The sequence below is a fragment of the Arachis stenosperma genome, chromosome 5 (genome assembly GCF_014773155.1).
Source record: "Arachis stenosperma cultivar V10309 chromosome 5, arast.V10309.gnm1.PFL2, whole genome shotgun sequence".
Taxonomy (NCBI): Eukaryota; Viridiplantae; Streptophyta; class Magnoliopsida; order Fabales; family Fabaceae; genus Arachis; species Arachis stenosperma.
Window position 1 is genome coordinate 131,690,234 of NC_080381.1, and position 22,141 is coordinate 131,712,374.

General features: G+C 37.7%; 1 protein-coding gene across 9 annotated transcripts; it reads left to right on the forward strand.

The window, feature by feature from the left end:
- The first annotated feature begins 4,147 nt into the window (after positions 1-4,147).
- LOC130981992 (pentatricopeptide repeat-containing protein At4g04790, mitochondrial-like) lies at positions 4,148-19,875 on the forward strand. 9 transcript variants are annotated; one of them, XM_057905783.1, is made up of 13 exons: positions 4,148-4,372; positions 4,706-5,335; positions 5,631-5,810; positions 6,277-6,341; positions 7,149-7,256; positions 7,676-7,789; positions 8,855-8,950; positions 9,107-9,205; positions 9,518-10,260; positions 10,346-10,433; positions 13,318-13,401; positions 19,100-19,186; positions 19,687-19,875. In XM_057905783.1, the coding sequence occupies exons 1-9, from the start codon at positions 4,222-4,224 to the stop codon at positions 9,749-9,751; spliced, it is 1,677 nt and encodes a 558-aa protein (XP_057761766.1). In that variant the 5' UTR covers positions 4,148-4,221; the 3' UTR covers positions 9,752-10,260; positions 10,346-10,433; positions 13,318-13,401; positions 19,100-19,186; positions 19,687-19,875. The 9 variants fall into 9 exon arrangements, with proteins under 9 accessions (XP_057761766.1, XP_057761767.1, XP_057761765.1 ...); XM_057905784.1 differs by lacking the exons at positions 19,100-19,186; positions 19,687-19,875 and adding an exon at positions 14,117-14,814; XM_057905788.1 differs by lacking the exons at positions 13,318-13,401; positions 19,100-19,186; positions 19,687-19,875 and adding an exon at positions 4,549-4,567 and having other exon boundaries at positions 4,172-4,372; positions 4,706-4,777; positions 4,918-5,335; positions 10,346-11,487.
- Positions 19,876-22,141: the final 2,266 nt, after the last annotated feature.

Here is a 22,141-nt window from a genome sequence, read left to right on the forward strand (position 1 = left end):
CATCGACAATGAGAGAACAATGGGTGGGTACCTGCAAAAGACACTCCGACACTCAAGTAAGTAAGTGAGTAATAAGCTTTGCAGAATGCAATATGTCAAATAAACGTTTTATCTCCCTTTTATATTTTGGGATGAAGCATCGACAGTTATACTCTCAATAATTCGCATTAATGGAGAGTAATAGCATATCAGGGTTACAATATTTCTTTTGGTGCCCATTATTGATAACTGATCTATAACTTATATTGCCGAGTTATAGCATTAAGGACGAGTTATAACAGTCATATCACATAACTGATCTATAACGTATACTGCCGAGTTATAACATTAAGGACGAGTTATAACAGCCATATCACAGCCCCCAAGCTTAGCCTGGCTATATTTTGATAAAGCGGGTTGAGCTTTTTTAGTTATAACTCGACGGTATGAGTTATCGGTATGGAACTCCTAAATCAACTTACTTTATTAAAATAAAGAATAAAATAATTTGAATTCAGATGTGATTTAAAGTTAACGTATATTGAAAAGTGTAGTAGTCTTGTCATTGATTGTGCCTTTGGTTTTTCCAATATAATTTTGAATCGTTGATTTAATAGATGCAATGATTAGGGTTTTTCATGGAATTAAATAGTTTCATTAAATGTGGCATTTGCTTTATGTTTGGAATCCTAAAAAGATTCATAAAGGCAACATTGCTTTCTTATTGAAGCATTTTGGAGTCTTAAAGGCATGAATAAAAGAGGTTAGTTTGTGTTACTACCACTGTTTCTTCTTCTTCTTTTCACTTTTCTGAAAGAATTGTAGGTAAGGGAAAAAAATATAAAGTTGAGGATCATGACTCTTATAACTAGGTAAGTGAGGATGTGAGGATTCGGGGTTCACTGTTTGTTGATGAGGGTAGTGTTGGTGAGATTTTATTTGGTTTGGACTGTTTGAATTCGACTTGACAGATATCTGAGTAATTGATAGATTGATATTTGATTTAGGCAATAGTTATCGTTGATATGTTAGTCCCTTATGTTTGTTAGGGATGTAATAGTAGAGAGAGAATATCTCGTCTTTGTTGAATAACTGAGTTAGACAATGACTTGTTTTAGATTGCCATTGATGTATTGGTCCCCGTTGCTAAGACGGGTTTGATAGAAGTGAATTGGTTAGGCGAGAATATCGTATTAGTTCACCTTTGTTTGGTGATCTGCTTAATGATTGAGTTTGATTGCGCTTGTATAAAGGATGCGACTTTGAATTGAACAGTCATCACGAATGGATAAGTGTTTATGCTTGTTTGATATTTGATTGAATTTGTTGACTGTTGATAGTCATATTTTGGAAGATAGTTGATATAGATCTGATGATAGTTGATACAGATTTGACAATGATTGATATAAATCTGATAATAATTGATATAGATCCGATAATAATTTATATAGATCGGATAATGATGGATATAGATCTGAATAGATTTGATAATAATTGATATCGATCTGAATAGATTTGGTAATGATTGATATAGATTTGAAAATAGAAATAATAAATATAGATTGGAAAACAAGGATAATAGATATAGATCGAAAAATTGGATAATAGATATAGATCAGAAAACTAAAACAGGGATAATAGATATAGATCGGAAAATAGAGATAATAAATATAGATCGAAAAACAGAGATAATAGATATAGATCGGCCTTTTTTCGGGCCATAATGATTTATTATACGACCTTTGTTTATAAAGGTGCAGGTAGGCTTGCCTCGTTAAAATCTCTCAAAGCAAAACTCTTTTTGAAAAAAATCTTGTGAGTAGGAAAAAGAGTACAAGTTTGTCCCTGTCTTTTAGCTATAATATTGCTTTAAAGAATAAATATTCCAAGACTTAGGTAGCATTGTACCATCTATAGATTCAAAGGGTTTCTTGTTGGCTCGAGCTTTGTTGTTGTCCTTACTGTTTTGATTCTTCTCGAATTTCCGAGCTTGGCGTAGCTCTTCAATTTCCATTTGGCCTTTAGCCTTTTCACAGAACTTGGACAAGGTTTTAGGTTTGGCCACTGTGAGGGTTTCTTGGAAGTTTCCTGAGAGGAGTCCACTCTATATAGCATGCAGGTACACCTTGGGGTAGAGATTTGGAATTCTCATTGCCACTTTGGTGAAACGAGTGATATAGTCCTTTAATCTTTCGTGCTGCTATTCCTTGATGGTATTTAAATAGTCGGAATCATGTAAATAGATGGAAGATGCAGTGAACTGATCTTCGAATTGCTTGGCGAGCTCTTGAAAGCGTGAAATTGAATCTGTAGGCAAAGATAAAAACCAATCAAGTGCAGGGTCGTCTAAAATGGTAGGAAAACAACGACATAAAATAGGATCAGAAGCACTGTTTACGATCATCAATTCATCATAGATCGAAATTTCTTGATGTGTTTTTTTGGGTCTCCCAAGCCATCGTAGGGAGTCAATGTGAGCGGTAAGGTGAAGTTCTTAGGCAGTTTGAAATTCATAACATCGGCCGTGAATGGACCAACAACGTTGTCCAATTCGTCCTTGTCATTATTTTGTTGGTTTTCCTCTGGTTGTTGAGTTTTCGAGATATGCGTTGGATTAGAATGTTCTTCTTCATCTTCTGGACGCTCATTGTCATTATTTTCAATCCGAACATTGGTTAGCTCGACTATTTGATTTGACATTCGTTGATTTTCTTTTGCCATGCGCTGAGTAGCCTATTGTAACTCCGTTACCATTCGAAGAAGCTCGGATGGTGTGGGAGGAGGTAGGTCAGCAACGAGCAAGTATGGGAGTTTTGGGACCTATAGAAAGAAGGGTTTTTATTTCGAGTCCCCATAAACGGCGCCAATTGTTCTTGTAGAGGTTGACAGGTGTATAGCTTGTTCGCTGGTGAATACTTGTATGCTTTCCGTCAGGATGAGGTATACGTCAGCAATGAGAGAATAAGGGGGTGGATACCTGTAAAAGGCACTCCGACGCTCAAGTAAGTAAGTGAGTGATAAGCTTTGCAGAATGCAATGTGTAAAATAAACGTTTTACCTCCCTTTTATATTTTGGGATGAAGCATCGGCAGTTATACTCTCAAACATTCGCATTAATAGAAAGTAATAGCATATTAGGGCATTATAATATTTTTTTTATGTCCATTATTGATAACTGATCTATAATGTATACTGCCGAGTTATAACATTAAAGACGGGTTATAACGGCCATATCACATAACTAATCTAATTTATAACGTATACTGCCGAGTTATAGCGTTAAGGACGAGTTATAACGGTCATATCAATTATTATTATTATTTTAAAAATATATATAAAAGCTCCTAAAAGTTCTCTATTTTTTTAAATTAGTTGATTTATGTATAAAAAAAATTTAAGTAAATATCGATTTTCTGAGAAATAAAAATTTTTCGGAGAGAGGATAAGGATAGTTTGAGGGGGAAAAAGTGTGACTAATGAGCATTGTAAGAGTAGATTGTTCATGAAAGGTTTATCGAAGAGAGACATGTTAATGAAATGAATTTAATTAAAGAGTTAATTCTTTTACTCAATAATATCAACAAATTTTTTAAATTATTTTTTATCCTAAATTCTAAATTTTATATCCAAAATTAAAAATTCGTAATCCTAATTTTAGACACTAATTCTTTTAAATGATCAAAATTTTTTAAGAAATATTTTTACAATAAAAAATTACTAATATTAACTAATTAAAATTTTATTTTTTAATTAAAAACTTGTTTCTATTTATTCATCACGCCCCTGTCTCATTTATAGTATAAACGAGATACGTACACTCTTATTTCATTTATACTGTAAATGAGATAAGAGATACCGTCCATTTTGATAAAAATGCTACAAATTGTATATTTTGAAAAATAAAATATTTATTTTATTTATTTAAAAAATTATAATTTTGTTTATTTTTTTAAATCAAAATATGATATAAAATTAATTAATCTAAAAGTTCAAAAACTAATTTAATAATTAAATTTTATTGCAACTAAAGTATTCAACAATAAATTTTTTAGAAATTGCATTGGAGTATTACTATTGATAAATAATAAATTAGAGAATTTGATAGAAATTACCAAAAATTCTATTACTGCTTGATTTTGTTTTCATATCAGTGGTGTGCTTCAAAATAGTCACGTTCTCTTCACTGCGGCAAGAAGCACAATTTCCATTTGTCCGTGTTCGTTCAAAAGTGCTGTGAAAAAAATGCGCCATTCATATTTCTCCTACGTTAGAAATCTAACCCGATTCCGTTCACGTTCACGTTCACGTTCTGCTGCATACTCTTCCTTCTTTTCGGAATTCGATGGAGATTCTACACTCGCAAGCCTCAAGCTTAAACAATCCCCTGCTTCAGGTAATTCTGCACTCTTTTGTTTTTCGGGGTGTTGTGTTTTCTGAAGCTGAATGAGCTAAATTTAGAGTTTTGTTGCGGATTTCGTTTATGGGTAGTGTTTTTTCAGTCTCAAATTTGTTTTTTGTGTTTGTGAATTTTTTGGTGCATATGATTCTTCTAATGTGGCGTTTAAGAAGATTTCTTCTATTTACTACGGTAAGTGTTTGATGAAATTCCTGGGAGAAACTGAGAATGTATGTTATCGATTAATTGGTGTATTGTTCAAGTACTGAGCTTGTCTTCTCTTTTTCCCTTTCCTAAAAGGTTATTTGTTGTATTGTTTTTTACTGTCAGGTGATAGTATCTCGGTGAAGAAACCCATGTCGAAGAGAAATGATAATGCAAAAGAGTCCCAAAGTCAGCCAGGTATATCATGGCTCTCGAACATACATAACAATAATTTATTGTTACAACGGAAAGGACATTCTCGCAAAAAGAAACAGAGACACTTGTTTGAATTTTCCCAAGAGAACTGTTTTAATAAGTTGGTTAGAATTTGTGCAAAGGTACTTGGGCCGGAGGCTACCATTGCATTGTTTGGTAAAGTTGGACGAGATCCAGGGATCAAAGGGTACAACGCACTGATAGAAATGTGCATAGAAAAGGCTAGGGAAAGTAGTGACGAAGACATAGTGATAGAAGAGTTGGGGAAGGTTTTCCATCTTTTAAAATTGATGGGTGAACGAGGATTTCGGCTAGAAGAGCAATCATATCGTCCACTTCTTTTGTATACTATTGACATGTGTATGGTTGAAGAGTTTCATTTTTTCTGTGATGCTATCAAAGACCAGAATGCCAGTTTAATTACTAGAATCGGTTACTACGAAATGATGTTGTGGTTAAGAGTTAATAATGAAGAAAAGATTCAAGAAATCTGTAATCTCATTGCAGAGAATGATGGTGAAGAAATTTCTAATTTACGAGGTGGGTGCATATGCTTTTCTCCCTCATAGCATTGGTTTGTCATAATTTGTTTCATAGAAGTTGTGTTCAAACATCTAGCTTTGGATTATCCGTAGCAGATGTTGACATATGCAGTTTCATTTAATGAGACTGTGAATTTTAAGTGACATGGTCAGTGGTCAATTACTGCAGAAATGAATGTTAAGTTACAAGGTGACGCTGCTGGTTCTGCACATTGTTGTTCAATAATGATAGAAAATTCTGTTTTGTGTAGCACCTTAAAATGGAAACTTACTTTATTCAACTTATGTTGCAGAAAATTATTTATTGGCTCTTTGTGAGAGTGAGCGGAAGAAGGAGATATTGGAGCTATTGGAAATCATAAACATAAAAAAGCTTTCATCTGTAGAATCTGTAGAAAAGATATTTCAGGCATTAGGAAGGCATCAATTGGAACCTGTTGCGGAGAACTTCCTTTTGGACTTCAAAACAAGTGGTATGATTACAATATTTATCTTCTCATCACCTATTTGGATTTTGCTAGACATCAAACAATGTTTCTGCTTGCAAAAAAGGAAAACAAATTGCATATGATATAGCTGTTGTATCTCTTGAATTATGTTACTTAAGTCTTTCGAATTTGGCTCCTCTAAAGTATAGGGGGTCAAAACTGCAGAACTATAGCCTCTTAAGTCTTTCATACATTCTGCATTTTACCCTTTATATTACACAAGGTACTCTAGAGGAACAAAATCCCAAGCATTATATGTATAAATGGACATATATTAAGATTGCAGGTTTCTTTTTTCTTTGTCAATTATTAATGTACTGAATATCGGGTTTTTTTAATATAACACCAATTATCTAAGTCATATTGTGATTCTGCTGAAGAATTGAGGATTGAATTCCTCTATAAATCTTAATTGGTGTATATCTTGTACTGAGATTCTTATGCATTGCAGATTATGAAACAAATAATATTACAAACTTCATTGCAAGTTATGCTGTTAGCATCCCAAATTTATCGGTAAGAAAATTCTTGCATATGTCATTGATAATTTCCTCAAGTCCATGATACCATCAAGAGCTTTCCTTCATCCATTTTTCTTTCTCTAAAAATATATCGCCAGTTTTACATTTTCATGATACTTCAGATTGCAGTGATGATAGAACTTTTATGAAACCCATTTAAATTTCTTTTAGCATACCTAAGTTGTGATTTTTTTTGTCAACTTATTTTTAATTGTCAATAAAAATGGAACTCCACACAGAGGCATTTACAGGCTTTTAGCCTATTATACACTACTATAAGTAGAATTTGTATGTTTTTGAACTAACAAAGATTATGATTGAGAGTTGATACTCACACCTCAGCTATGGTTAGAAGCCAATATGGTATTTACAATAAATCAGTAATTGTAGCTCTTCATTTACTTTGCTGGACATGGTTCTTTATCTTTTTCCTTTCATTCTTGTTAATTCTTGTTAATTTTTTCATTCTAGGTTGATTTTATGCAAATTTGGTGTATGGAATAAACTTCTTCAAAGTGGCTTTTACTGTAGATTTATTTTGGAGACATTCGAGGCTGCATTTTATTTAATAATTCCCCCTTGTTCTATTTAGCAATTCCTTCGTAACTGTTGTGAGATTTTACTTCATTGTATTTGTATATTAAACAGTCCATAATTGCATGTGCATTTTTGAACACAATGATAAGGTGGTACTAGTGCTTTTTTGTGAACATTTGGCATAATAATTGTATGTTGTAGTTATTGTTATGGACTTTTATGTGTGTTTGTGTGCATTCTCATATTTATTGTTGGTATTGTGAAGGTTGAGAATGTCATTACAAAATTCAAGGATTTGCACCAAACACTTGAAGTGTCACCTTCATCCTCATCACATGAGAAGCTAATTTTACATAGATGTACGTTGTGCGAGGTATGACCATATGATTTTTGCACTTTCTGTAAGAGGAAATTAGAAAGTCCAGAATGAAATAAAAAATAAGAAAAGTGTCAATATGTCATCTCCAAAAACACAAGCCATTGAAAGTGCACCCATCCCATATCTTTACCATTTAGAGGTTGACAAACATAGTGTGGCCATGTTACTTATCTTAAAATATATATTTTTATTTAATGGAAAGAAACATATATTCACAGAAACAAGTAAATTCTTAAGCACTTTTTTCTATTATAGTGATCACAATGACATTGCTAGTACTTTCCTCTTCTGTGATTGGCATAATTCCTCTTTTCATTATCTTATCGAATATGCAAATTCACAATAAAAGTCCATGATGTGTCAATTTCTCTCGAGTGAATTTTGGAGATTAGTGATTTTTGTTTCTAATGCAGGTGCGTGTAGCTCTTGATATTGTTGATGAAATGTGTGAAGGGGGCTTGACTTTATCAAATGAGATGTTACAGTCCATATTACAAACTTGTGAGAAAACATCTGAATATAACTTGGTATGACCCATCATCCATGTAATCACTCTCTTCTTTCTTCATTCTCTCATAATTTGTGTTTTTACATGTTCCATCGATTTTCTCCGATGGATGTAAACTTTTGACCTTTAAGCTTATTGTTTTGTTGTGTTATGTCTATATCTTTGACTTAGAAAGTTTTGATGTTACTGTAAAGTGAAGATCCAGTAAAGATCATAATAATAAGTAATTACTCTATCTTCTTCCGGTCCTGCAGTATATGTTCTTATTCAAGCTTGAAGGAAAGGTGAAATATAGCCTCTTCAGTCTTCACCATTTTATCTTAAAATTTATATTGGCATTAATTGGATTCTTTTCCTCTTGGCCATGAAGTTCTAATATCATGTCAAGGAATCAGTAGACTTAAAAGCTTAGTATATTAGGTGAAGATCCAAGAATACTTTTGTCTCTATGCTCTATATCACAAATTTTGTCTTTCTTGCAATTGTCTAGTGCAGAGAGGTTGCTTAGAATTGACCAGCTCACCTTTTGGATGACATAGCTTGCTCTACCCGCCTTTACCTTTTGGAAAAAAACAGTGACGTAATTTTTCTTTTGTTCTCTTGCCATTAAGTAAGGATGCTTCAATTTGAAATTATTTTGCACCTCCATTCTTTTTGCATTCATCTCTTCTCATTAATTTTTCTCTTTTTTAATAAAAATGAAAGGTAAGTGATAGAAACAGGTTTGTTTGTCCCTTTTAAACTAGTTTAGCAGGTTTAGGAGCAGTAGTGCTAGGCCTAGTTGCTGCCTATGAAATACTAGGGTTTAGTTAATTTTTAGTCAATTAGAAAATTCTGTTCAGTTTGTTAGTTCAGGAGAAGAAAATTCTCTCCAGAGTTGGTTAGACCCAACAGTGTATTTCAATAAGGGGTTGTGATTTACAATCCCTAGTTCATCAATAAAATCCCCTATTTTCTGCTAGATCTCAGTTCCTGTCAGTAAGCAATATATGTAGAGCTGGAATCAATTATTCTATAACATCTTGGATAGTTTACTGTTCTCACATGTAGTTTGTTTTATTCTTTGGTGTATTCTCAAATAAAGGTTCATCGGATCTTCTCTACAATACGCCAGTACAATCTGGAGACAAATGATAAGACATTCAGATGTATGATAAACTTGTTCTTGAAGATGAAAGACGTAAGTTGTACCCATTCATTTTCATTCTTGTGCTTATTGTTCACCAGTCTTTTACTGATTTTAGCTTCATCTTGCTAAGTATCCATTGTAGCTGTATTTTAGTGAGTTGCAGTGAAATTTAGAATGCCGTTGATGTTATTTTATTTCATAATACAGCTTGAAGGTGCATATAGAATGCTCGATGAAATGGGGGAACTGAATTTGAAACCATCAGCTAGCATGTACAATACCATAATGGCAGAATGTTTTAGAGAGGTGATGTTTCTTTAATGCCTCTGTTCTATACTTAATATGCTTTTTGTGGTTTTGCAATGAGATTGGAATGCTTTTTATTTTTTATTTTTTAATTTATGTGTTAGTCTTTCATTTGTGAATTATTTAATTCATAAATAATTTAGGTCCTAATCTATTTTCTGTTAAAATTTGATTAGTACTAATTTAATTTTTTTGTTAATTTATGTGTTAGTCTTTTATCTGTGAATTATTTCATTTATAAATAATTTAGGTGTTAGTCTTTTTTCTGCTAAAATTTGATTAGTACTAATTTAATTTTTTTGTATGATGCAGTCGACTAAGTGTATTTATAGTATTAGGAGACAACAAAATATGCCTCTACATGAGCGGATCACATCTTATTTGGAAATCGCTCGCTTGTATCACTTGACTAGGCTGAACACTCATTGGTTTTATGTGGATGAGCCTCTGGTGAGTGTGTTTATTGAGAGGTGGTGTCTTGAGACGCACACCTTCCACATGCCGTTTGGAGAGTGCACCATCATGTTGCAGAATGTGGCATATTAGTTGGGGTTGCCCGTTGATGAGGAGGCTGTTAGTGGGTGCCTCACTGACTTCGAACAGTTCATGGACGATGGGAGACCAGCGTGGGAGTGGTTTCAAAAGTTATTCAGCAAGCTACCGATGCCGAATAAGGTCAAGCAGATGACGATCCATTTCACATGGTTCCATGAGAGGTTCAGAGCGCTCCCAGCCAATACGAATGAGGAAACGATACGTATATACGCTTGTGCTTACATTATGATGCTACTATCCACTCAGTTTTTTGGTGACAAGAATGTGAATCGGGTTCACCTTTGGTGGTTGCCGTTTGTAGTGAGGCTTGATGAGTTGGGCAATCATGGCTGGGGCTCAACTACACTAGCCTGGTTGTATAGATCCATGTGTTGGGTCGCCAATAGAAATGTTACTAATTTAGCCAGACCACTTCATCTATTGTAGTATTGGATTTTCTGGCAGTTCCCCATGTTGAGGCCGAACGGATTTGACATATTTAGTTTTCCACTGGCATCCAGGTAATTTTAATGTTTTGCACGTCATACATGTTTATTTCAATGTAGTATCCTTTTATATGCACTGCTAATAACGAGTGAATTGTAGGTGGGCAACGTATCTACTAACCTCTGATGCCAAGGAGCAAAGAATTATTCAAATGCGTCTTGCTTTGGACAGATTGCGTGATCGACATGTAAGTTATTTAGGTTTGACATTTGTAGCATACACAGTTTACAAGGTTCTTTTTATGGTGTTTTCTAATCTTATATTGTCCTTAACAATTTTTGTGGGAGCCTTATTCTACTGTTGAGGTAGTAGCTGTGGTTCATCCAAAGATACTTGCCAAGGAATACTGTAGGTTACGGCGGGTGGTCACGAGCTTGATCTATTTTGCCATGATTGAGTGGCATCGAGTTGATAGAGTGGCATTGCAGCTTGGTGACATACATCATATACCTTAGCCAGCTCTGAACATAAACTGGCTCCATGCGAAGGATGGTAGAGGTGGAGATCGATGATTTTCCACTTATTATCAGACGTGGCTTCTACATTGGAATAATAGGGTTGATTCCATTCTTAGAATCTAGAGAGTTGTTGATCCAGGTCTATCCGCAGAGTACCTTGACTGGTGGCATAGGGTGGCGCATAGGGTTCTTTTCCCAGATGCCACATTTGATGATCCTAGGCCGATTGAAATCTCGGCAGAAGCTCATCGCTGAGGGACAACTGCGACACGTGCCAGGGTGCAAGTTCTGGACATGCCTAATAACAGGCGTGTTGAGCGGCAAAGACAAGTTGGTAGATCTTGGTTGCCCTTCTCTTGTACATCTCATATTAGGATATGGAATGACAGTGGAACCATCATATTGCAGCCAAAGCCCTTCTGGAATGGGCAATGTGAACCCCATCTTATATACATTGAACACTACTCATACTGTATACATCATGAACATATGTCGCCCAGTTCAACTGCGAGTGAGTGCAGCATGCGATGACATGACAATATGAGTAATGCAAAGCCTGAAAATACCCACAATCACATGTATGAGCTCTAAGTGAAACTCGATATATGCCAAGCAAGAAGTTACCAGTAGGAGTCGTCTCAGCCACTGTATTGGATCGGATTTCGGATCTACTTTTCATAATCGATCCAATCCAATCCAAACCGTACAATGTGCTATAATATTATTATTTTATTAGTATATTTATAATTATACTTATAACATGTTCAATTTGTTATACATTTTTCTATTATTCATGTATTATTATTATTTAATAAATATTTTATGTTCAAAATGTTATTTATTTATTTATTTTAACTAACCTATAATTTTATTTCTATTGTTATGTTATCGTTAGCTTTTTAAGATATTGTTAAGACTTGTTATGTCATTGTTGATTATTTAAAATTTGATGTTAAGACTTGTTATATGTATTTAATTTTTTTTATTTAAAAAACCGCAAATCCAAACCGATCTAAACCGCTTGTAATCGGATCAGATCGGATCGAATTTCCAAAAAAAATATTCATCCAATCCAAACCGCATTGTACATAAATTAAGCATTCGGATCGGATGACTTTTTCCCTTAAAACCGAACCAAACCGCACCGCGAACACCCCTACTTCACAATCAACAGAACTTCTTTTCTCAATTTGAAATTCTGTAGGAGCGGTTCTATGATACAATCCTTGACCCCCAAAGACAGCATATACGTCTGGCTTTTACCCCATAACCTCCAAGTTTAGGGTTGAAAAGTGCGGAGGATATTGTTGTGCCGGAACTTGATAGGCCCTACTGTGTACGTGGATTGCTCATTGTATCCTCATCACTGCCCCCAACTATATCGACAAGCTCTTCGTCTGAATTATCCTCTCACATTGTATTCTCAACTCTATTAGGTTCACTGTCGCCTACACAATCAGAAATCATGACAGAGAATTAGTCATCTCAATTGCCAGCCGGCGGAATGAACGGTTCTCCAATACTCCACAACCATCTTCATCCGCATGGTTCAAATCAATCGCAAAGGATGGAAATGCAACGAACAAACAAGCTGGTGCAACCACAGGAATCGAACTAGAAGCACCCCCAAGGCAGTCGACTAAGGATTCAGAGCTGATACCCCCTAAGTGCCGACACCATCCTCTAACTTTGCATACAACTCGTGTGTTCTGACCTCTGAAAGACTTCTCTGACAATGAAACAGAACCTACAGATCTTCATCAGACCCTATCACAAATGTATCATACTTTAAACCGGTTGAGACAACTGCAATAGGGATCTTATAAAATAACTTCTTTGCTCACTTAGTCCCAAACACCCTAAACTTCTGCAATATACTGGTTTTTAGATCTAACAAGGTATTCGATGAACGGATAAATACACTCAAGGGATCCTTGTCGGTGAACTTCACACCCTCTCTTTGACTTTTATGGATTTTTCCAGAGCAATAAACTAATGCTAAGAAACTATCCCCACTAGACATTGTGGAAATGACACTCTCCTTAACAATTACCTTCAGTTGGTATATATAGATGCTCGAACTATTCATAATCTGCTACTGGTCCCAATGAATTGTCACTCCACATAAACCGCTACAAGGTTGTCGCGGTTTATGGCCAATTTTTAGTCTTCATAAACCGTTACAGAGATGGCGCAGTTTATGCACAAATTGTAAAAACATGGTAGCCACTAGCGATTTATATAGAGTAGAACTAAGACATGGATGTAATAAGTTCTAGATTGTTATATTTGTGTAAATATGAATCCCAATTATTTTATTCATGTCATTTGTCCTTAATTTTTGTGGATTTTTTTAAATAAATAAAATAAATATTTTTATTAATCAAAATAAATAATTTGTAACATTTTTACCAAAATACATCGTATCTCTTATCTCATTTAGAGTGCACGTAGGCACGAAACAACATGGCTATATATATATATATATATATATATATATATATATATATATATATTTTGTCTACAGTGCCTGTTGAGTCCTTATTACATCCGTTTCTTCAACTTTTCTTCCACTTCTACCCTTTTCTAATCAAATTTTTGAATTACTACGAGATTATGATGCGCGCCAATACACATAATGCGGACATCAACTGAGTGAACGCGACATGACACTTTGTTGGGGCAGCCAACTTTGAGGTTGGTGTTATTTTTTATTTTATGTTTATGTTAAAGCATCCACGTGTGGCCATACTTAGAGTACTTTTATAGAAGTAGTATGCAGTATATGTTAGGCGAATGAATATATTGTTAGTTATGGTTTAAATGATAGGTTATGATTTTAGGCATACTTTAAAACGGATTTGTTATTTAAATATTTATTTAGGTTTGTTATTCTTTAAACTAAGTTATTAAGCATATGTTTATTAATTTAGCTATTGATTATTTAACTAAATATTTCTTAGTTAACTTAATTAACAAGATGTTTACATTTCTAGTTATTAAATATTTAAGTAAATGGTTTTATTTAAATTTGTTATTAAATTAAGTTATTAAGTTGATGGTTTATTTGTTGTAAGTTATTTAAGTAAATATTTTTAGTTAATGTAAGTTGTGAGGGAGATGTTTTATTAATGTTGTTATTAATTATTTAATTAAATATTTTTATTTAAATTAAATGATATGGATGTTTATTAATTTAGTTATTAATTATTTAAGTAAATATTTTTATTTAAATTAATTTTATTTAAATTAATTTGTAAGGTAAATATTTGTAGTTATTTGTTAAACTAGTTGACTTATAATTTAAATTAATTTGTTGTGTAAACATTTTTTGGGAGAATTTTTTATTGTGAAATTTTTATAGCTTTATAGGGTTACACATTTTTTATTCGGATTTTTTATTGTTTACTAGAGGCTTCACCTACTTCTTCCCAAGAAAGAGAGTCACACACGTCTACCACTGGCCGCCATTGTCCCCTACTTGAGGCAAGCTGGCTTCGGCGACGCAGTGCTACTTAGAAATTTTGCATTTGACAATGCCCTAATTACGACATTAGTGGAGTGTTGGCGGCCTGAGACCCACACCTTTCACCTGTCGTGGGATGAGTGCACCATCACCCTACAGAACATTGCATACCACCTCTGGCTACGCGCGCATGAAGAGCCAGTGGGTGGGTGCTTCCATGATTTCCACACATGTTACCGGACCGAGGCTTGGGAGTTGGTGGAGCGGCTACTTGGTGCCAAGCCTCCTGCAGTCCGGCAGCAGGGTGCGCAGGCAAAGGAGTCTTTCTCCCTCAAGCTGGCATGGCTTCGGGAGCAACTCCGACAGATGTTCGATATTGATGATCCAGCCACCCTTCGATAGTACGTGAGGTGTTACATACTGTTAATGATTAGGGGTTACTTGATGACTGATAAGTCAAATAATTAAGTCCATCTCCGGTGGCTCCCACTACTAGATGGCTTTCAGAGGTGCCGTTCTCTGTCTTACTGTGCTAGCATGGACGTACTGTTTTCTATGCTCTGCAGCACACCACTCCATCACAGACATCATACGATGCACTCCTCTGTTAGAATCTTGACTATATCAGAGATTTCTCCAGTAGTGTCCACCTGAGTGACATGTTTACATGTAACCATGGTGCGAGGTAATTGTTCACTACGATTTTATTATTCTTCGTTTATATAATTCAATATGATGTGCAATTAATTGAATTGTGGTTATTCTCGAAAATATCCACAAGTTGATAGGTATGACACAGTAGAGCAGGGACCAACACGAACTGAGAGTCCTGCGATGGCGTCGGACGTTAGATCAGTTACAGTTGGATGAGGTAAGTGAGTTACCCTTTTATTCGGTTACATATGCATAAATTACTTATACTTTTTTAGTACATGTCACTGATTATTATTTTACAACGTACATTGTAGTTCCTGCGCACTCCCTACGATGACCCTGCACTGCAGGACATCTGCCCACTATGGCTGAAGGAAGAGGCAAAGTGAGGGACATGGATGTCTGTTGTTCCGCTCGTCTACTTCAACATAGTTGAATTATACCATGTCGACCAGGTGAAGTGCCAATTTGATGGTGAGTATCCAGTACTAGGGGACGCAGTCAACGTTGATAGGTTCTTAACTACCATAGGACGAGGCAAGGACGTTTGGTGGCCTACTAAGCTTCGGGAGTGGTACGATCGGTGGAGGGCTCGATTTGGGGAGGGATACTAGATATCCATTTAACCGTGCACAAACTATCGACTAATGCGGGAATATGTGGATTGGTATCATCAAGCTTACCATGTTAGACACTTGTCAGGGCAAAATGTGCATGATGACCCTAGGCTGTTGGACTTACCGAGAGACGTGTAGCCTTTTGCCAGCTAGTCGAGGGACGTCCTACACCTTCCTCGGAACGTGCCTGACCGTCGTTGACTGGCCAAGGAGGTTCAACCGGACACCTAGAGGCCTACCAAGAAAGAGAGCGCGGAGGAGTTGCAGGACCTCGGAGGTATAGGGTTAGGCTTCGCAGGAAGCACTTTGACGTTGAGTCCGAGGAGGAGGCTGAGTATCATCGACAGGAGGAGCACAGGGATATGCCAGGCAAGTTCGATGACTCACCCCCACCACCACCACCTTCTCCACCATCACCACCACCACATTAGCCACCTGGTTCACATTCACAGGGATCTTGGGACGATTGGGATACTGGCCCACCTGGATGCCATGACGTCGGGGCGTCCAGCAGTCGTCACGAGGCATTGGACGTAGATGAGATCCAGTTCGAGGAGGCATTCCATATTCACACCACCGACCAGGACACGATGCAGCGCATCACGGAGCAGTTTTGCACGGGTAGAGAGCAGAGCATGGGGCATGTCCATCAACAGTCATCTAATCCTATGTCTACCTCAGTCTGGGCACCGTACATTTCACCGGGACCTAGCTCCTCCTATGGTACACATGGCTGAATAGTGCACAGTATGCAACACCGCCATCGTTGGACTATGGGCTTCTCATGACAACATCCTAACCGAGGTCGACACCACTTTGTCCTTCACCTGGTCAACAGTAGTATTAGCCCCATCCAAATGTACAGGTGCCTTACCTAAACAATTACTATGGCCCTACTCATCCACTTCCATTACAGCGACCACCTTAGTCACAGATCCATCTGTAGGTCACCCACAGCTTCCTCCAGACCCACGCACTAGCAAACCTCATTGATAGGCACGGCCTCCGCCCTATGGCACCGGACACCACCTGCATTACCATGGTGATCAGCACCGGACAACCTCTAGGATATGCCCGACTTGTTTGTATAAACCACACCTTTTCTCTCGATGATCACCCTCGTCCATCTTATTACGAAACCTGGTAAAAACATGTCTGCTAGTAGCCTTCCTACTCATGGCTGGATTAGGACGCAACCGTGTCCCGAACCACTTCGGCCAAAACTTATCGTTTTAGTATCAGTGGAAACTCCGTCTCATACACCTTGAACACAATGGATTGCAAGTACACCAGATTCACGTATGGACCCTATCCGACACTAGCAGTGGCACAAGCGGCAAGCGCATGATAACATGGAAAATGAAGTGATTGAAAAATGTCACAGTCACACGTACCTGCCGTCAAGAAAACATAGAACGAGCCTTGTGACCAACCTTCAAAAGGTTCTAACTTCTCAACCACAAACACTGAAGCCCGTCCATCATAGTGAGTAATGCACATCTTTGAGATTCCTTCTCTGTTTTTTTAGTAGCAGCTATCAGCCATTGAAAAAATTGATTCCCTGCCACCATTTGTGTCTGTGCTTTCCTGCTCTTCCTGACGAACAACTATTGTAGTCTCTTCTAAGTGCATCACACGATGGCCGAAATGGGCAAATAACGGGTACCCATAAGTGCCGCATTCATGCACTTGGACAGGTTCATTGTCATGTGCCCAAACTGGCGACCACCATCGTAGTGTTGTAGCTAGATCTCTTTGTTGAACCTACCAGCTCAGTCTGCCATCTCTCGCGACAAACCCCTCAAGGCATCCATTACCAATCATACCCAGCTTTGCTTGGACTATAAACAGCGTTTATTAAATATCGTTTGTCCTTAGCAGACTTGAAACGAGACATAAAGGTTGCGACCATGTGCCAGACACAATAAGCATGAAATGCTCTAGGAGGCTGCCAGCCACTGTTGTCGGCTCTCAATGCAGCATTGATCGCCTGGATCTGTCGGAAATAATCAACAGGCCATCTGATGGGGTGACATGTTGTCTCAAATTTGTAAGGAAGAAATACCAGAACTCGATGCTCTCAGACTCAACAACTGCAAAAGCAACAGGAAGAATGTTGCTGTTGCCGTCTTGTGTCACTGTAATAAGCAAAACACTACCATATTTGCCATACAGGTGCGTGCCATCGACGGAGACGAATAGCTTGCAATGCTTGAATGCCTCCACACAGGCAGGGAAGGCCTATAATACCTTATCAAACATGCTACAGTCGTGCACCATAAGGTGTCCATCATAGTACGGTACGACCTTGAACTCACATTTTGTTCCAATACAACAACTCTGCAGTGCTTGCAGCAACCTAGGCACCTTATTGTATGACTCCTCCCAATCACCATATATTTGTGCAATTGCCTTTTGCTTCGCCATCCAGACCTTTCTATACAAGGGTTTAAAGTGATAGCTTTGCCTAACTGCACCTTGTGGTACAGGGATGTTGACACCGATATGTTGGATTGTATCAATGGCAGGATGACACGACAGATGAGACTGCTGTCCAACTGTCTGAGACATGGTTGGTGCTAAACATGCGTCCACTATTACGATCACACATTCACCACCACTAGACATTTTGGCTTATTTTTCTGAAGAAAAACGGAAGAGAGGAAGAAGTGAGATGTTTGTGAAGAATACAAAAGGTTGTACATCCTTTTATAGCTGCTGAAAATTTGTTATAATGTATCTCGTTTATACTGTAAATGTCATAATTATTCACATATCCCGTTTACAGTAGTATAAACCAAATAAAAGTGCACATATTTCGTTTACACTGTAAACCAAATAAACACGTCTAGTGTTTCATGCTTTATCCATAGTTGTAAAAATCGGACCGAACCGGTCGGTTCGACTGAAAAATCGGTGAACCGATCATCTGGCCGATCCGATTGGTCATTCTGATCGAATAAGGAATAAAACCGGAGAAAACCAGTTTGAACCGTCTGGTTTTGACAAAAATCGGAGAACCGGTAGTTTTGTGTAACCGGCCGGTTCGGGAATTTTTTCCCCTTTTCCAAACGCGACGTCGTTTTGGATTTAAAAAAAAAAGAAAACACTCGAACTAACCCCCTTCCCCGTAACCCAAATCCCCTAAATGGGCAAACGGCAGTAACCCTCCTTCAAGTCTTTCTCACCTCATCTGCTCATCACACCGTAGTTGAAGAAAACCTCACCTCACATCAACTCACCGCTGGCCTGTCGTCTTCTTCATCTCGCCGGAGATGGTGCGCCTCCAATGACATCTCAACCTCACCTCACCGTCGCGTTTTGGGTCACAAGCTGTCCCCTTCGTCGCGGCTCCTTGTTCCGCGGCTCCACGTCGTCGTCGTCGCCGTCATCGTGTCCTCTCCATCCTTTGCGTCCTCTCTCGGACTATCGGACAGGTTGGTGGTCTCCTCATTGCTCATTCTTCACTTCTTTGCGTTCTGCATTATCTCTGATTTTTTAATTATTCTGTTTATGATATATTTGTTAATTCTTGATCATGAAATTCTGTTTATTGGTGTTATATTTATGTTATATTTTTAGTTACTTTATTGTCTTGTTTCCCTGATATTTGTTTATGGTAATATTTTAAGTATTTCTGAATCTTCTGCCATTGCAGTTTGTGCTTGTTTCGTTGGCTGGGTGGGGCGCATTCATCTATGGGAATTACAAGTTCTTCACTAGAGGCAAGGGCAACAAAGAAGTGGTACATAATTTTACCTTCATTGGAAGTCCGAATTCAATTTTGTGGCTACTTCTTACACTCTGAATTTGCGTGGCAATTTATTTTCTTCTCATGATTTTACTTGATCAAGTTTCTATGGTTGCTTGTTACATTTAATTCTACAAAAACTTAATGAGAAATTATTTATCCTTCTAATTTATAAACAAAGAAACTAACGAGTGCTTTTTATGTTCTCACTATTTAGAAATCAGGAGAATATTTAGGAAGATGTTCAGGAAGATATATCATTACTGAATTGTAATTGGCATGGTTTCTAAGTTTGGGTTCTCTTGCTTCAATTCATGAAATTACCAACCTAGTTTATGAGGTTTCGAATTTCAGTTAGATATGCTAAATGTGACTGGCATGATTAGGCTAAATGCATATTCTAGCATTCATATATCATTCACAAATTTTACTTTTGGATTTTCTGTGCATCATATCAACTTGCTTAGGACTCATCTTGTCATGTCTTGCTGCAGAAAGTTGAAGAAGCACCAAACAAGGCTTGAGGTTGTTACTCCATAGAAGCGATATACCAGTTGCTTAATAAGTTGCCCTACTTAGATTTAGTTATAGGTATTGTGTTATTTACCGTTATGGTATTTCTATTACCATGCAAATTATCATCAAAGTTTTTAGCATTTTGTAGATTAGAAGCTTGGCTGCTGGGTTTGAATTTTAACTTTAATTAAACTCTTTCATAACATGATATTCGTCAATCATATTGTATACCCTTTGGTACATATTGGTACATATGAGACGAATTCTTGTAAGTTGAAATTGATCTACCTTTGATATTATTTGTGATACACAACTAAACATATGCATTAACACTAGAATATGTTTAAATAAACATTTTATTATAATGAAAAAAGGGAAGTTATTTTTATATTTTTTTATTTATATAGAACCGATTTTATCGATTCAACCAGTGATTTATCAATTGAACCGATAAACCAATAAATCAATAACATGACTGGTTTGATCACCGGTTCGGTTCTTACAACTATGCATCACGGCCTACAATTCCTTGATTGCTAGTGAATGATGAACTCCAACATTTAATAATGAATGTAACGGCATCCAAAATAATGAAATATCCAGCAGCAGCATCACCAAAAATGTGATCACACTACAAACACAATATACTATCCACCCTCTTACTCATCGAATGACTTTGGCATTCTCATCAACAACTTTGATGAGAATAATGTAACAGCCCAGACCACCCGCTAGCACGATATTGTCCGTTTTGGCACACAAGGCCTCACGGTTTTACCTTTGACGATAGGGATGCTAGCCAAAGCCCCCCACACTCACTCGTCAAAACGCGTCATGCTAGGGAGAGGTATCCACACCCTTATAAGGCATGCTTCGTTCCCCTCTCCAACCGATGTGGGCCTTACAATCCACCCCCCTAAGGGAGTCCGGCGTCCTCGCTGGCACATTGATCCGGGTTCTGGCTCTGATACCATCTGTAACAGCCCAGACCACCCGCTAGCACGATATTGTCCGTTTTGGCACACAAGGCCTCACGGTTTTACCTTTGACGATAGGGATGCTAGCCAAAGCCCCCCACACTCACTCGTCAAAACGCGTCATGCTAGGGAGAGGTATCCACACCCTTATAAGGCATGCTTCGTTCCCCTCTCCAACCGATGTGGGCCTTACAAATAACACCAAAGTCACCATTATCAAATCATCTTACAACTGAGTATCAAGTATCAACAAAACATACGCCAACAATCTTCCTTGGGATTTAGCACCATTGATTAATGCCAGAGTTCCTATTTTCACTCCATCATTGATTAGTCAAACTGCACGCATTAATGTATAGCAATATACAAGTGCATAAGGTAATAGTTGACAATGAATGCAGATTGGGAACAGAACTAATGGCAGTGAAATGAATACTAACCGCTAAAGTAAAATAATTAATGTTCCATTTTTTGGGTTTACATGACACAATGATGAATGAATAAAACCAATGTTCTGAAAATCGGACCGGACCGGCCGGTTTAACCGCGAACCGGCGCTGCAAGCGGTCCGATCCTTATCTGAAAACCGCAGAGGGAAGAACCGTTCAAGAACCGATGAACCGGTCAAAAACCGGCCGGTTGGACCGAACCGGTGACCGGCCGGTTATGCATCTTTCACTAAACGACGTCGTTTTGCGTTTTAAAAAAAATAAAAAAAACCAAACCCGACCCGACCCTCCCGTGGAGCACCCCCCCTTTCTTCCCCCGAGCCTCGACCCCATTCATTCAGCAATCATCATCTCCAATGGAGAAGAAGAACCCTAGCGGCGCTGCCTGAAGCCCTGTCGCCATCCCTCGCCCTCGTGGTGTCGCCACTCGCCATCCTCAGCTCCAGCAACCCTCCAATCTCCGGCGTCGCCTGGTTCCTGCTCATCTTCATCTTCTCGTCGCCTGGTGCCCTCAATTTCGATCGTCTTCATCTTCACCAGCACGCAGTAGCCTCTCATCGGCGGTCCTCAACGGTCAACACCGGGAGCCCTCCATCGACCCCAGGTGAGTGACTCGTCCTCTGCTCATTTCTTTTTGTCCTTCGCCTCGTCCTCTGTAAACTGAACTGAAGTTACTCAAGTTAGACCTCTGCTCATATTCTGTTTCTCTTTGTCCTCATATTCTGTTTCTCCTCGTCCTCAATGTTCAATTTCTGATTTCAATTCCTGTGAACTTGCTCTTTGTCAACTATGCTGTGAACTGAACTGAACTGAACTGCATTTTTCCATTTTCTGCTCTATTTTGTGAACTGAACTGTGCATTTTCTGCTCTGTCTTGTAGCTTAATTCCTCTTTGTTGCACAATTTCTATTTGTTGGTCAACTTGGTGTTTGGTCCTCTGCTCTATTTTCTGCTCTATTTTGTGAACTGAACTGTGCAGCTCAATTTGTGTTCGGTGGACTTGCTCT

Excerpts from the sequence above, each read along its gene's own strand:
- LOC130981992 (XM_057905783.1), top strand. The coding sequence starts at position 4,222 with ATGCGCCATTCATATTTCTCCTACGTTAGAAATCTAACCCGATTCCGT. Across the intron at positions 5,336-5,630 it reads AGAAATTTCTAATTTACGAG|AAAATTATTTATTGGCTCTT; the intron begins GTGGGTGCATAT and ends CTTATGTTGCAG. Across the intron at positions 8,951-9,106 it reads TGTTCTTGAAGATGAAAGAC|CTTGAAGGTGCATATAGAAT; the intron begins GTAAGTTGTACC and ends TTCATAATACAG.